General features: G+C 32.1%; 1 protein-coding gene across 3 annotated transcripts in view; it reads right to left on the minus strand.

Annotated features, from left to right (window-relative positions):
* Nucleotides 1-8,668: 8,668 nt before the first annotated feature.
* LOC134247358 (protein kinase C delta type-like) overlaps nt 8,669-15,352 on the minus strand; it is a 56,420-nt gene continuing 49,736 nt past the window's right edge. For all 3 annotated transcript variants that reach the window (XM_062729731.1, XM_062729732.1, XM_062729730.1), the window contains 6 exons: nt 14,966-15,057; nt 14,426-14,488; nt 13,817-13,955; nt 12,921-13,109; nt 11,768-11,908; nt 8,669-11,007 (listed from right to left, as the gene is read on the minus strand). In XM_062729731.1, the coding sequence (XP_062585715.1) occupies nt 10,861-11,007; nt 11,768-11,908; nt 12,921-13,109; nt 13,817-13,955; nt 14,426-14,488; nt 14,966-15,057 (771 nt within the window). In that variant the 3' untranslated portion in view covers nt 8,669-10,860. The remainder of the gene's footprint in view (nt 11,008-11,767; nt 11,909-12,920; nt 13,110-13,816; nt 13,956-14,425; nt 14,489-14,965; nt 15,058-15,352) is intronic.

Raw genomic sequence — 15,352 nt, forward strand, 5'->3', positions numbered from 1 at the left:
AAAAAGATAATAATGTGGGTTTTTCTGGAATAGTGGATACGATTACTGATTAAAAATTGAAATAAATTGTCATTTCAATTGATTTTTTAGGATTGAAAGTTTTGTATGTGCTTATGCGCTATTTGGCTACATATTTAAAAACAAAAACAAAACAACCTCAATGACTCTGAAAAAAAAAAATAATGAATTTGATTTAAGTTGAATAGGGAAGGAAAGTAAGTTAATCATAGAAAAATGATAAAACTATTGATTTACAGATATATATTACATGGTGTACAATTGTTAGGAATCTTAGGCCTGGCTCTGCTATGACATGTTAGATATAAACGTTTCAACATCAAAAGAAGATCGGATACAAATGAATATTAGTAAAGAGTCGCCAACAGGTTGATTAATAAATTAAATAAACTATTTAATAAAGTACGTCTACAATCGTGCATATTGACCGCTGTAAGCTTAATAGTATTCTTTATGTTCTACCATTCAGCGTCCCTATTGGAATTAAATCTATTCTATTAGGTTAAGTGTCGACAATGAGATAGGTAAACATTGTTCCACCTGCTAAGGACACATTCGGAAACCTTTTATTTGTCAATGTAAATATTTTCAAGATTTACTGAAAAGCTGCTTTTCTCACGAGCTTTTATTCGGATTTAAAGAATGCTGACTGAAAGGAAAAAAATGGATTCGGGAGTACATGCATTGTCTGTGGTAAAGTTAGCAATGTCACTTTCGTGATGATATAGGCATATTTAACAATTAGAAGAAGTTATATATAGTACATATCAAGTATGATAGGGTCGAGATCATTTTAAATGTCAAAAAACAGAGTTATTTTTTCCTTAGATACATCTAAGCATAAGAAATAAAACTGATCTGTTTACTTTCTCAAAATATACATGCCAAGGGGATACATACATAGAAAAATAGGGAGAAAAAAACCAAAGAACATATTGTTAATAAAAATGTGGAAATAATATATAAAAAACACTTCTTACTTTACTAACTTACAACATGAAAGTATACCTACGGTGTTTGGAAATTTATATGATCAAGAAATGTTTGTTTTCTAATAATTATTCTGTTCGTGTTGGGCCTCTTTTCATGAGTTAAATTTCACTTAAATTATTCATAAATGACTCATATATATGCTTTGTTCAGTTTCAATAACTTTTCTTCATCTTATTTAATAAACCAAAACAATATTGGGGAGAAGGTAGGTACTTAAATATTAAGAAAAAAAATAATTTATTTAGCCAAAACAATATTTGGGAGGAGGTGGGTACTTAAATATTAAGAAAAAAAATTATTTAACCAAAACAATATTGGGGAGGAGGTGGGTACTTAGATATTAAAATAAAAAAAAATATTTTTTAAGTTTTGCTGTCGTCCAAGGGTATTTTCATCTTTTCAGGCACATTTCTTATTTCCCTGTTCTGAAAAGACCTTAATGGTAATCTAACAACCAATCTTTATGAAAGACGTGATACTATGCTTTCAATCATCAACTTCTCTTACTTATGCAGCAATATACCTGCATACGGGGTCTATATCTCTAAGCTGATTCGATAAGCAAGAGCATGCTGTACCTATGTACAATTTCTGAACGAAGTGAATTGTTGACAAACAAATTAATGAAACAAAAATAACAAAGTCTGGTTTAAAGTCATCATTTCCTAAGTTCTTTGGTCGATTCAATGACCTTGTCAGCAAATACAATTTATCATTGACTCAAATGCTGACTAATTTTTTTTTACTAATTGCTAGTCCATTATTTTCACACTGAATTGACGACGGGTTTCTACGTTATTTCCTGATCATGACAAGGAACACACGGCGGGTGTGACCTGTCGGCAGGGGATGTTCATTCCTCCGTAGCACCTGATCCCGCTTCTGATGGTTTAGATGCCCGTGTTTGCTCTGTTCCTTTTTTTTGTATTGTTTGATGGGCTTTTGAGTTTAAATATTGTTCTCCATATATTTCATTCGCAAAACTTTCACTTCATCATTTCATTTAATGTCTTTTATACGTTTTTAGGTTTATACATTTTTTTAATTAATTTCTTTCGGGTAGTTTATTTCCTCTTAATGAGTTTAAGTGATTTTGTAATTAGTTTGACAAATTTAAAATCCCACATGTAAACAGAGCTTCTCTCTTTATTTACGACAAATTTTGAAAATGTCATACCTTTTAGTTCTGCTATTTGTGCATTTTTATTTAAGATCCTTGTCGATTCTTTATCCAAAATGTTTAATTTTCAAAAATAAATCATTTGTTGCCTGTAAGCTTTTCTTCCTACTGAAATTTAAAAAAACGCCCAGCAATTTCACGATTATAATAAGCTTTTGATTTAATTTTAAACTTCAAAAGTGAAAAAATACAATCCATCTTTGATCAAAGTAAAACATTCTTATTTTAACGATATTAAAACAAAGTTCTAGATTCATGTAGCAATTGTTAATTCTTAACTGAAATATATGTGTACTTAGCAAATCAACACACAAGTCAACGTATACTCTAAGATTGTTTGTAAGTATAGCTTGGGGTATATTTAAAATCTATATAGGGTCTAAGTACATTCTTCAGATGAATGTCTAAAATAAAGAGTATGAATATTGTTCCACCTGTCAAAGAAAGATTTGAGACTTTAAAAATATTACCACAATTTAAATGAAATATCGTCTTTTTCTCACGAGCTTTTCCCTGGCTTACAGTTCGTTGTTATTGTAAAAAGTCACGATGGGTATATTTCTTTTATAATCCTATTGTGAAGTTAACTCATTAAATGTTCAATCACAAAATTACCGTATAGAAATTCAAAACTAATATGCATAATCAAATTCTTTAAACACTTAACTTATACCAGTTTCTGATGGTTACATCATTTATAAGCTTTCATTGCATCTCGATTCCAGCGCTAGCTGCAAGACAACTTTGAATTGCAAACAAACCTCACTAAAAATTTCTCCCTCTTTCATTTGGTTTAATATATATATGGGCGATAGAAGAATCAGGCTCCGGGGCAACAAAACTTGTCAGGTGAGCTCACCCTTCATCCTTCATCTCAGTCTCACTTTTTTTACACAAGAATAAATAGTGGAAAAGTGAGACTTAGATCAAAAGTGAGCTTGTCTCAGTTTTATGGCCCGTACTTAGATGGATGTAAAAAGCTCACATCAAGCGGCTGAGGGGCAATACGAAAAGCATGAAAAATATGGAGACAACGAACAGTATTCAAGATCAAAAGTCTTTAAAACAATACAAAATAGGAGCAGAGCAAACACGACCTCCAAAACATCGGAGGTGGAATCAGGTGCCATGGAGGAATGAGCATCCCCTGCTGACCGGTCACACCCGCCGTGTGCCCTCTGTCACGATCGGAAAATAACAGAAACGTCAATTCATAGTATAAATAATGGACTAACAATTAGTATGAAAAACGTCAGTCAGCATTTGACTCAATGACAAATTGTATTTGCTGACAAGGTCATTGTATCAACCATAAAACTTAGGAAATGATGACTTGAAACGAGACTGCTGAGGTCCTTGTTTCATCAACTTTTTGATGTCAACTTCAGAGTACTTGTGTGTACAATCAGACTGTTGTTAAACAAAGTAATTTTACAAATGACCAATGGCAGGGTAATTAAATTTTCGAGCTCCATTTTTATTGAAAAAGCAGCTGTCAATGATATCGAAAAGCATGGACTTTAATTTATCGTGGGGGATGGTTGTGTATAAAGTTGAAAAATCGTAAGTTTTTAAGCTGTTGATTTTGGTAAAATCTTGTGATTTCAAACTGTCTAAAAGTTCCTTGGAATTTTAATTTTAAGTATCTACATCTGATTTACACCACTTCTTGAGTATATTATTGCACAGTACTCTTGAAGTTTCTCCTTCACTATTGTAAGTATCTTAGTAAGGAGTAAAGAAAGAGGCTTCGTTGAACGTTTACTGGAACCCGCTATATCTTTGTAAGGTGTAAGGATTCTTATGAAGTTTTCGAATCTAATATATATATATATATATATATATATATATATATATATATATATATATATATATATATATATATATATATATATATATATATATTAAAATTCAAGATGTCCTTGGTATAGGTATGTACATATAGAAAAATAATCCAGAGTTTGGAAAAGATGATCACATTTTATTCCAAAGCGCTTTCGCCATTCGGCTCTTCAGTGGATTTTGAATAACAATAGCAACATGACATGATAACGTCGTTATTATGACGTCATAATTAAAGGACAACGTTAAAATTTGGCGCAAAATATGTCCGTAGAAAGCGCCAAATTAAATAGACTTGACACTGTAAATGATACATATTTACACAATAACAATCAATAATTAATAAATTTTAAAAACAATATTAACAGTCATTGATTAAATCAGAACATTTATCTGTTTAGTTTAGGCTTAAATTTATCAATGAAATATTGTTCTTTGGCCCGCCGTAACTGTTCATTTTCCTCAGTAACTTTATAAAACGGAAAGATACTAAAACGTCCTTTACCGCATTGTTCAAAATGTTCGCTGCACGGAGTATTTCTTACGGAGGGGTCCCTTATCTGCTGTTTGTGTACTCTAAACGGTCGGATATTTTATTCCCTGTTTGACCAAAAGTCATGCAATAAATGACGTTCTTGGTTTTGCAGTTCATATTATGTTGATCTTTAAAATCTATTCCTGTTTTAAATGTGAATGATTCTCCGATTTGTATAAAATCGCAAGTTCCACAGCGTGGATCATTTTGTAAATCAAATTCTTCTCCGCAAAGGTCGTTCAGGCACTGTTTCGTTGTGTTAAAGAATGATTTTTTGGATTCGAAAACGAATGGAATTTCTGTGTGCATATTATCGGATTCATTCTTTCTGGAAGTTCTGTAATTGGGATTGCTTCGGCTTTTCTTATCGCTTCGGCTATAAGATTTTGTGGATATTTTTGGCGGCGTAGAAAAACTTAATTCTTCTAGTCTTTTTGTCCGACGTTTTTCGTTCGTAACTATTGTACATATTCTTCTTGCCAAATTAAATGGTATATTCCGCTTCGTATGTGAAGGGTGGCAGGAATTAAAAAGAAGATACTGGTGTCTAAAATCTGTGGAAATGTTGGTGTTTTCCTTTATTATAAGTATATCCAAAAAAGGAAGTTCTCTTTGACTGGTTTCGATAGTAAATTTGATATTTCCGTGTAATCCATTAAGTAAAGTGTGAAATTCCTTTAATTTTAAGTATTTGTCCCAAAAAATAAAACAATCGATTTAGATAACGTTTCCATTGATGTCTTATATAATTAAACTTTTTCGGTTTCAGTGTACATCTTTTTATTCAAGGAATCCTAATACTAGCAGTACCTTTCACTTGTAAAAAGTACCTGTTGTCAAAAAAGAAATCGTTATTTTCCAGAACCAGTTGCAATCCTTCTAATATAAAATCCTTGGTAAATCTAGGGTCTATCTGGTTTTATTGTACCCAGAATGATATTCTTAGTCCCAAGGTGTGTGGTATATTTGTATAAAGGCTAGTCACATCAAAGCTTACCAAAATGGTTTTTTCCTCAACTTTCTTAGGGATGTGGTGAAGAAAGTCCATATCGTCACGGATGAAACTTGGTACTAGCTGACAAAGAGGTTTCAGAATTATATCTAACAAGTTACTTAGTCTCTGAGTAGGACACGATGGACCAGCTACAATGGGTCTAAGTTTTAAGTCTTCCGGTTGTGGTAATTTAACATAGTTAGATTTCCTTCCCTGTATACCGTCTTTTATTTCCTTTGATTTATGAATTTTAGGAAGTCCATAGAAGTTACTGTTTTTAACTTCAAATTCCAGAAGGTATTCTTGTTCCTTTTTAGTAAGAATACTTGAGAATTTAGATGTAAATTTGCTTAATTTATGTCATCACATATATATATATATATATATATATATATATATATATATATATATATATATATATATATATATATATATATATATATATGGACTTTCTTCACCACATCCCTAAGAAAGTTGAGGAAAAAACCATTTTGGTAAGCTTTGATGTGACTAGCCTTTATACAAATATCTAGAGGCAATATCATTCTGGGTAGATAAACATGAAAACCAGATAGACCCTAGATTTACCAAGGATTTTATATTAGAAGGATTGCAACTGGTTCTGGAAAATAACGATTTCTTTTTTGACAACAGGTACTTTTTACAAGTGAAAGGTACCGCAATGGGCACAAAGGTAGCCCCAACTTACGCTACGCTAGTATTAGGATTCCTTGAAGAAAAGATGTACACTGAATATATGGAAATCTCCAATTATATAAGACATCAATGGAAACGTTATCTAGACGATTGTTTTATTTTTTGGGACAAATCTGAAAGAGAATTAAAGGAATTTCACACTTTACTTAATGGATTACACGGAAATATCAAATTTACTATCGAAACCAGTCAAAGAGAACTTCCTTTTTTGGATATACTTATAATAAAGGAAAACACCAACATTTCCACAGATTTATTCTACAAGGAAACTGACAGTCACCAGTATCTTCTTTTTAATTCCTGCCACCCTTCACATACGAAGCGGAATATACCATTTAATTTGGCAAGAAGAATATGTACAATAGTTACGGACGACAAACGTCGGACAAAAAGACTAGAAGAATTAAGTGTTTTTCTACGCCGCCAAAAATATCCACAAAATCTTATAGCCGAAGCGATAAGAAAAGCCGAAGCAATCCCAATTACAGAACTTCGGAAAGTGAACAGAAAGAATGAATCCGATAATATGCACACAGAAATTCCATTCGTTGTCACTTATAATCCAAAAAATCACAACATCTTTAACACAACGAAACAGTGCCTGCCCATACTTCAACAATCAAGAAATATGAACGACCTTATTGCGGAGAAGAATTTGATTTACAGTAGAAGACAACCGCCAAATTTGAAAAAAATCCTCACCAAAGCCAAATTCACCTCTACAAAGGAAATATTTACAGTTTCCAAATGTGATGATCCACGCTGTGGAACTTGCGATTTTATACAAATCGGAGAATCATTCACATTTAAAACAGGAATAGATTTTAAAGTTCAACATAATATGAACTGCAAAACCAAGAACGTCATTTATTGCATGACTTGCCGTGGTTGCGGAGAAAATTACATTGGTCAAACAGGGAATAAAATATCCGACCGTGTTAGAGTACACATTTGGTATAAGAAATACTCCGTGCAGCGAACATTTTGAACAATGCGGTAAAGGACGTTTTAGATCTTTCCGTTTTATAAAGTTACAAGGAAAATAAACAGTTACAATATTTCATTGATAAATTTAAGCCTAAACTAAACAGATAAATGTTCTGATTTAATCAATGACTGTTAATATTGTTTTTAAAATTTATTAATTATTGATTGTTATTGTGTAAATATGTATCATTTACAGTGTCAAGTCTATTTAATTTGGCGCTTTCTACGGACATATTTTGCGCCAAATTTTAACGTTGTCCTTTAATTATGACGTCATAATAACGACGTTATCATGTCATGTTGCTATTGTTATTCAAAATCCACTGAAGAGCCGAATGGCGAAAGCGCTTTGGAATAAAATGTGATCATCTTTTCCAAACTCTGGATTATTTTTCTATATATATATATATATATATACACACATATATATATATATATATATATATATATATATATATATATATATATATATACGGTAATTCAAATTCATTTTGGTTCTTTGGGATATCAAAATTATTTAAAACTGACATGATTTTGAAGAATTTCTTACTTAGAAAGGAAAATATATGGAGATAACGAACAGTATCCAAGATCAAAAGTCCACAAAACAATTACAAAATAGGAGCAGAGCAAACACAGACCTCCAAAACATCAGAGGTGGAATCAGGTGCCATGGAGGTATGAGCATCCCCTGCCGACCAGTCACACCCGCCGTGTGCCCTCTGTCACGATCAGAAAATAATGGTAAAATCCGTCGTCAATTTAGTGTATAAATAATGGACTAACATTTGGTATGAAAAACGTCAGTCAGCATTTGACTCAATGATAAAATAAATTTGCTGATAAGGTCATGTATCATCCATAGAACTTATGAAATGATGACTTTACATGAGACTGCTGAGGTCCTTGTTTCATCAACTTGTTTGTTAATAATTTAGCTCGATTTAGAAATTGTTCCTATGTAGAGCATGCTCTTGCATATCGAATCAACCGAGATATATAAACTCTGTATGTAGGTGAAGGTATAATGCTGCATAAGTAAGGGAAGTTGATGACAGAAAAGTTAAAAAGTCATCAAGTTTATCATGAAGCTTGCTTGTTAGATTACCATTAATGTCTCTTTCTAGCTAAGTTTCAAAATAGGAAACAGATTTGTGAGACTCTGTGGTATCTTTAATCACAAGCTCAACAGGATTGTTAGATTACCATTAATATCCTATCTACAACTTGTCTATTTAACAATCTATTAACAACAGTTATTTCTTTTCATGGGTCGAGTAGATATATCCCAGTGAACTTGCTTTGTTTCTTGCTTAAAATTCCACTTAAATAGTATTTTATTTCCCAGCCACTTAATTGTCCTTGTGGAGGCAGGAATATCTTTAAATGAAAAGAAAAGTGGTTTCTTAAACATAAACTTTTTTTACTCCTTATAAATCGTTAGTTGATACATGTATTAGTGTGTAAAACATTCACATATCACTACATCATTTACATTATGAAATAGGGATAAAACGTTGTATCATAATCCATACTGAAGCAAAACATCCATTCATTGTAACAGTTGATTAAGATATATAAAACATTTGAAAAAAATCCAAATTAAATTATAATTATTAATTTGTTTAATTTCAGTTATTGCAACAACACTGAAAAACAGGAAAATAACATCTATTCTGAATATAACAGGTTGCCTTTCCTTATAGTTAAACAAGTTTATTGCAAAATAGACCAGAAAACTCCTGCTTTAAACCAACTCCTGCTTATAACAGTAATCTTATTCCACATACATGTAGTACAACAGAGAATAACAATGATAAATGGAAGTAGGAAATCAGAGTCTCTCCTGGTTTTGTTATATCCATGTTTCACTGTACAATAGCTGTGGGTTATACAATATGTAGGAAACCTCCACATTCAACCTCATAATGCCTGAATGTTAAACAGAAAAATTATCTAAATATTATTTCCTTGTTCACTGATATACCTGAGGATTAAACAAATATAGCAAGTGTGCATCAAAGGGTAGGCTTGGAAATATGCATAAGGTATTTTGTTGAAAAAATCCTTATTTTCCATTTCTCTTGTGATGTCTGTTATAAATCAAGAATTATGAAAGAGAAATAAAAATTTGGGGCTGAAAAAGTTAAGCACCCTGTGAAACAAGGAAGCATACAATACTGCCAGAGTTTAAAAAAATACTGCAGTGAACATCAGCTCATTAGTATTTTAACACCAGTTAATGTAGTAGGATGCTTTTGTATAAAGTTTGAAAAAAAATAAATAAATAATCTGATAGTAATATAAAAGTTCTCCAATAAACTAAAAATTATACATACATGCATTTCTTTTAAATTGCTTTCTAACACATGTAAAGGTTCAGCCAATCTGTCTTTTGAATTATTATTTGAGTTGTTAACCAGTCTACAAATCTTTTGACCTAAATGTATATCATTAATTCTCTTTAAAAACTATTCCCCTTTTCAAGGAAATTTAAGTGTAAACATGCATCAATAAATAACCAAGGCAATATAAAAACTCTTGTTTAAAAAGTACACTTTCGAAGTGCATAACGAACTCTGCATGCAGTAACAATAGTACAGCACAATGTAGGGCTGTTGAGTCATCTGAGAAAATTCAACACATACAACTTTCTTTGGATGATTATAATACATGGATTTCGTTTTTAATTTAAAAAATCTAAATACAGCAACTACTAGATATAAAGCAGTCACAGAGGGAATTATTTCTGTGAACTGTTGAGCTTCAGAATGAAGAAAAAGTATGCTTAAAGACCTTTTAAACACAATCGTACAATTTACAGATAAATTTGATAAATGCACAATTTTTCATTTACAAAAGGGCATTAAATACATCCACTGGAGATTTAATAACTCCAAGTATCAAGTTTTTATATCACTCAGTCTCACTGTTGTCAGGACTGTGCTTGTACTTTATTTTGTCCTTGAACTGTGAACTATTTTCATCACAAGATCACTCTGCTTATTATTATACAGCTGTAAAGGCTGATGGATATATCCAAAAGAGTGGCAAGTAAATAAACATACATACACTCATAAATGCTTGGGGAAAATCACAAAAGGCACAAATTTTGTAGAAAAGTGTAAATATGAAGTAAGAAATTCTGTTTGGTCATTAATCTACTCTACAAAGTAAAAAAAAAAATGTGAGCATAATCTACAAAAGTCAAAACATATATAAAATTCTCATTTTTGATACTCTCCCCAATTTCTTCACATGATTTATCATTAAATCCATTGTCCACTTGAATTGGTAAATCATTATATATTCCGCTTCTGTGAAGAAGAGGAAATAAAATATTTAATACCTAAGACAATGCTGTACAAATTGCCCATCTACTACAGTTTGAGATGGTCCCTTTTTGAGAATGTTTTTTTTCCAAACACTGACATGATCCTTACACCACTCAGTACACCATCACACCTTCCAATGAATTCCATTATTTACAGAAGAAGAATTATGGATAATATAAGGATCACAGATCTTTGACCTTGGATGTCAAATGTGTCTCCTGGCTGCGCCTTGCCTGGAACTGTTTTTCTGTCTGAAGCCCTAGAAGTCCGCCTCTGCACTTGTAAACGTGAAGCCGTGAAAGATCTTTTGGTTCATTGTTTTGAGGAGTTCCTTGTCTGGAGGAGTTAGCTGAACTTTCTCCATCGTGAAGTCTTTGTCAAAGTTTGATATGTCATTGTCAGATTTCTGTAATGAAATTACAAGCAACGTTAATAAATCAGACTTGCATTTACTATAAATATCTAATCTACAAGTCACTTTTACCATGCATGTTTCACTGTTGAGTGAAATAAAGCCTTTTTGGTGATCATTTTAAAATAAGAATTTACAGATCAAACACTCAAGCAATCATCATCAAAATCTTGAAAAACTAAATTCTAAATATATTTTGTTTATTCAGCTTTACGAACTTCTATATGATTCTTCAAATAAATTTTGGACCAAAGAACAATAACTTGTAATATTCCTATGGATGTAAAAATCAATTGAATTGAAGTGTTGATTTTCTAATTAATAATGCTTTCTTGTCATCTTTTGCACTCTTACTTGAAGTTACTTCCTAATAAAAATCATGATATCATCTTATGAAATATACTTATATTTTGCTTCTGAAATTAGATTTGTTTTTGCTTTTTTTAGGAAGTACATGTATTCTAAAATAGTTGTGTTAACATTATAGCTTCATTAGCTTCCTTTACAGTTATTTCCCTTTGATTTTGGTAATATGCACAATCTTAAAGATTAAAGATAAGTCTTCTTATGTGTGACTTGGAACATATCTCTCAATAATTCACATATTAAATAAATTTCCTTTTGCAAGTACTTGAGGCCAAAGTTTGAGAAAGTTATCTTATTTCTTCTTTGTTTGCTTTGAAAGATTTCTTTTTTCACAGCTTCTAAAGCAATCTTTGCACCATCAAGCAAGCCATAATTTCAGACGACTTACGATTTTTGGTTTGAATGGTGGCTCGATCTGTCTGAGTTCCATTCGATCCCAATCTATATTTTTGAAGAATGCCTGAGATCTGATTGGACCAGCAGCACAGTCGGGCATGCCCAGCCTCTCTTTGGGATTACGAATGAACAACTGTAAAAACAAAATAGGATAACTAAGAATCTAGTCTTATTTTTCACATTTTATTAGACAGGCATAAAAAGTGATTCAGTTTGAAAGCAAACGGTGCTTCAACTTCAGCACTGCTTTCTAAAAGACTGGGCTTTCAGTAATTCACAAGCTGACCAGAATGAACACAAATTCTACTACGATTATTTGCTACTTCAAAGGAAAGCCGCGGACATTATTCTCCAATAAATCACGAACGTCATCAAAAAATTATCAGATCAGAAACACGTATAAAACCTGTGCATTTGAAATGTACATTTGACATAAGAATGAAATACGTATTTAAACCACATTGATGTGTCGTCTTTTGCAATTTAAACACTGTATATTGCAGAAAGTAGCTGATGAATGTACTAGGTTTCTAAGGCCAAGCAGGGCTGTTTCCCAAACCTCCCTCCGCCATATTTAAACTCCGTGATCTTGGTAATAAGTGGTAAAATTGGAAACTGATTTTGTTATCGTATATTCAAAAAGATTAATCTTTTAAGCTACAAACAAGAAAAGGCTAATTTTAATGCAGCGAAAGCTCAAATTGTCTGCACTCTATTCACAGGTAAACAAACAAATTTACACTCTGGTGTTAAATGGAACAGCGTTAAAGCAGCATGGTGACCTAATTCGATTCTCTATAGAGAAACGATCAGTCGTATTTTAGGGCTGCTAACTACATGTAGCAGAATAGAAATAAAGTCCGTGTTTTCGTGAATGATGCAGAATAACCTCCTCAGTCTCGAAATGTTGTTTGAAATATATCTTTCAAACAACATTTCTCGACCTCGGAGGTTATTCTGCAACATTCACGAAAACGCAGACTTTATTTCTTAAATAAACGCCCTTGTACAGAGTTAGTGACTGCAGTATACCTACCAGAACTCCATCCTTGTAATGAAACTCATAAAACTTAGACACCTACTAGGTTAAGCATAGAATCTGCCTCTTTGTAATATAACTCATAAAACTTATAAACAACACTCACCAGACTAAGCATGGAAGCTGCCTCCTTGGAAAGCCATCTTGGGTAGTGTGGAGTGTCGTTCATAATGGAATGGAACAAATCATCTTCATCATCTCCGTGGAATGGAGACTGACCAATCATCATCTCGTACAATAACACTCCAAACGACCACCAATCTACAGACTGGTTGTATTTCCAGCCTTTTAGAATCTACATAAAGAATTCACACAGCTTTAAACAAGTCAACACACAAAGTATCTGCATATTATTTTTTTTTCCTTTTCCTTTTGTAACTGATAATTTCCAAAAATTTAATCCAGTATAGAAATTCATGCAGACTTGTACAAGTAGAATATTTGAGAGACCACAATTAATGAATTTTTTTCCAAAAATATATTTTTCTTGTGAGTCATAATAAAATGATGCTACATGATATCATTCAATAAAGAATAAGTTTATCTATGCCAGGTCAGGTTTTTGATAAGGGGTTTCTGAGAGAAGGTCTGAGAGAGGTATTCTCCCCCCCTCACCTAGATTTTTTTTTGGTTGGTTTATGTATATGTGCATTCTTTACAATATATGCATGAATAAAGAATTTCATTTCAAAAAGAGGGTGCAATCTCATCCAATGCAACTTCTGTCCTGAGTGCCATGTTATCAAACATGATCAAATAAAATCCAATCTTCCTAAAGAAAAAATTTCAAATAAAAGTTTTCTTTAAAAAATCATAAAAATGGACATTTTTAAATCCTCTCTGTTGGAAATTTTTTTTACAAAGATCCAGCTCCAAATCTTCCTCATTACTTAAAGGACATCTTTTCAAAATGGAAAACTTTAGCTGAAAACATGCATTACATTGGGGGTTGTGTTTTAAAATGACATTGATTTGACGTTTCGTTGCGTCTGTGTAAGTTACCTCGGGAGCTATGTAGTCCGGAGTACCACAGAATGTCGTAGCTTTCCTCTCGTCAAACACGTTCAATTTACACATTCCAAAGTCTGCTATCTTTATGTGCCCCTCCCGATCCAACAAAACATTATCTAACTTGAGATCTCTACAAAAGAAAAATGCTCTGTTATAGAATTTACAGCTCTTCACATAGAACTACAGGCATATCAAATGATCCTGATATATAACACTTAAAATATATAGCATATCTGAATTATTGCTCATTACAAATCTCACTTCTACATGTAATAGAAAATGTTTCTTACACATCCACTTATTTACTTCTTATTATGTGGGAAATATATTAATAAAACAAACAGCAAGGCCACTAAGCTGCCATAATGCAGCCCTTTCCACTTCTTGAAATGATGAAAACATTACATAAAAGATTAGAGGAGTACATTGTTTCAGAGATTGAGTTCTGTGCATTTATTATGTTTACTGAATTTAAGGCCTCTTGTGAAAAAGGTAATACAATAAAACAAACAGCAAGGTATCTGGACACACGTCTATGCAGTTATCTTATTCAAAAGAAAATTTAGTAAGTTTTGTTTTTTGCACAAACTGTTACCATACCTATAAACAATCCCTCTGGTATGTAAATACTGTAATCCTAACAAAATTTCTGCACCATAGAATCTGAAAAAAGCATAAAGTTAACACTAGTGACAAAAATATAAAGTAAATGATGAAACTTGTATAAGTATATAGTGTCAGATGAAAGCTATTTTATATTTGTTCTGAAAAGATGTGCAAATATTCTTTCATCATGTTCATAACAAATAAAGATACCATGAAGTTTTTTCTTGGTATGATATAATTTTCTTTACAATTTTTTTTCTATCAGAAAATCAATGAGGAGATCCTTTCAGCTTCTGAGCTCAGGTTAAAATAATTCCCATTAAGAAAATATATAACTTGTTATTTACCTGGGAACATATCAAACTTTCTAGAGAGCTTTATATGACTTTGTGAGCCCAGGGCAATCAAACTTTCCAAAGAGCTGTACATATATTATTTACAGATCTGGGTACATTTCTTTCCAGAGAACATGCGTAACTCACAGAATTTGAATTGGGGCATAACACATTTCCCAAAGAGCTGTTTATAACTTACTGAGCTCGGGGCATGTCAAATTTCCCTGACAGCTGTATATGGAACATCAAATCCCCTCCATTTAAATACTCCATGACAAAGAAAAGATGGCTCTGAAAAAATAATTACACACTGGGTACTTTTTGTTCACTTACATATTCTATTGGGAGAAAAAATACATTACAGGTGATAATTTTGTGCATATCCATAAGTTAATTTATGAAACTCCATTTCAAAAAACAAAGCTGACATCCAAGTCAATGATATTATTTTCTTGACTATTCTTGAAAGAAACTTTTAATAGTATTTTCTGGTGTATCTTCTCTGGCCTTTCTGGGTAATACCTGTGTTATTTTTAATACTTGTCTGGTGTTTACTAATATCTTGTACTGTGTGGTGCAAGTATTG

This window comes from Saccostrea cucullata, unplaced genomic scaffold (genome assembly GCF_032062105.1).
Source record: "Saccostrea cucullata isolate Sc308-1 unplaced genomic scaffold, CSIRO_AGI_Scuc_v1 ctg39, whole genome shotgun sequence".
Lineage (NCBI taxonomy): Eukaryota > Metazoa > Mollusca > Bivalvia > Ostreida > Ostreidae > Saccostrea > Saccostrea cuccullata.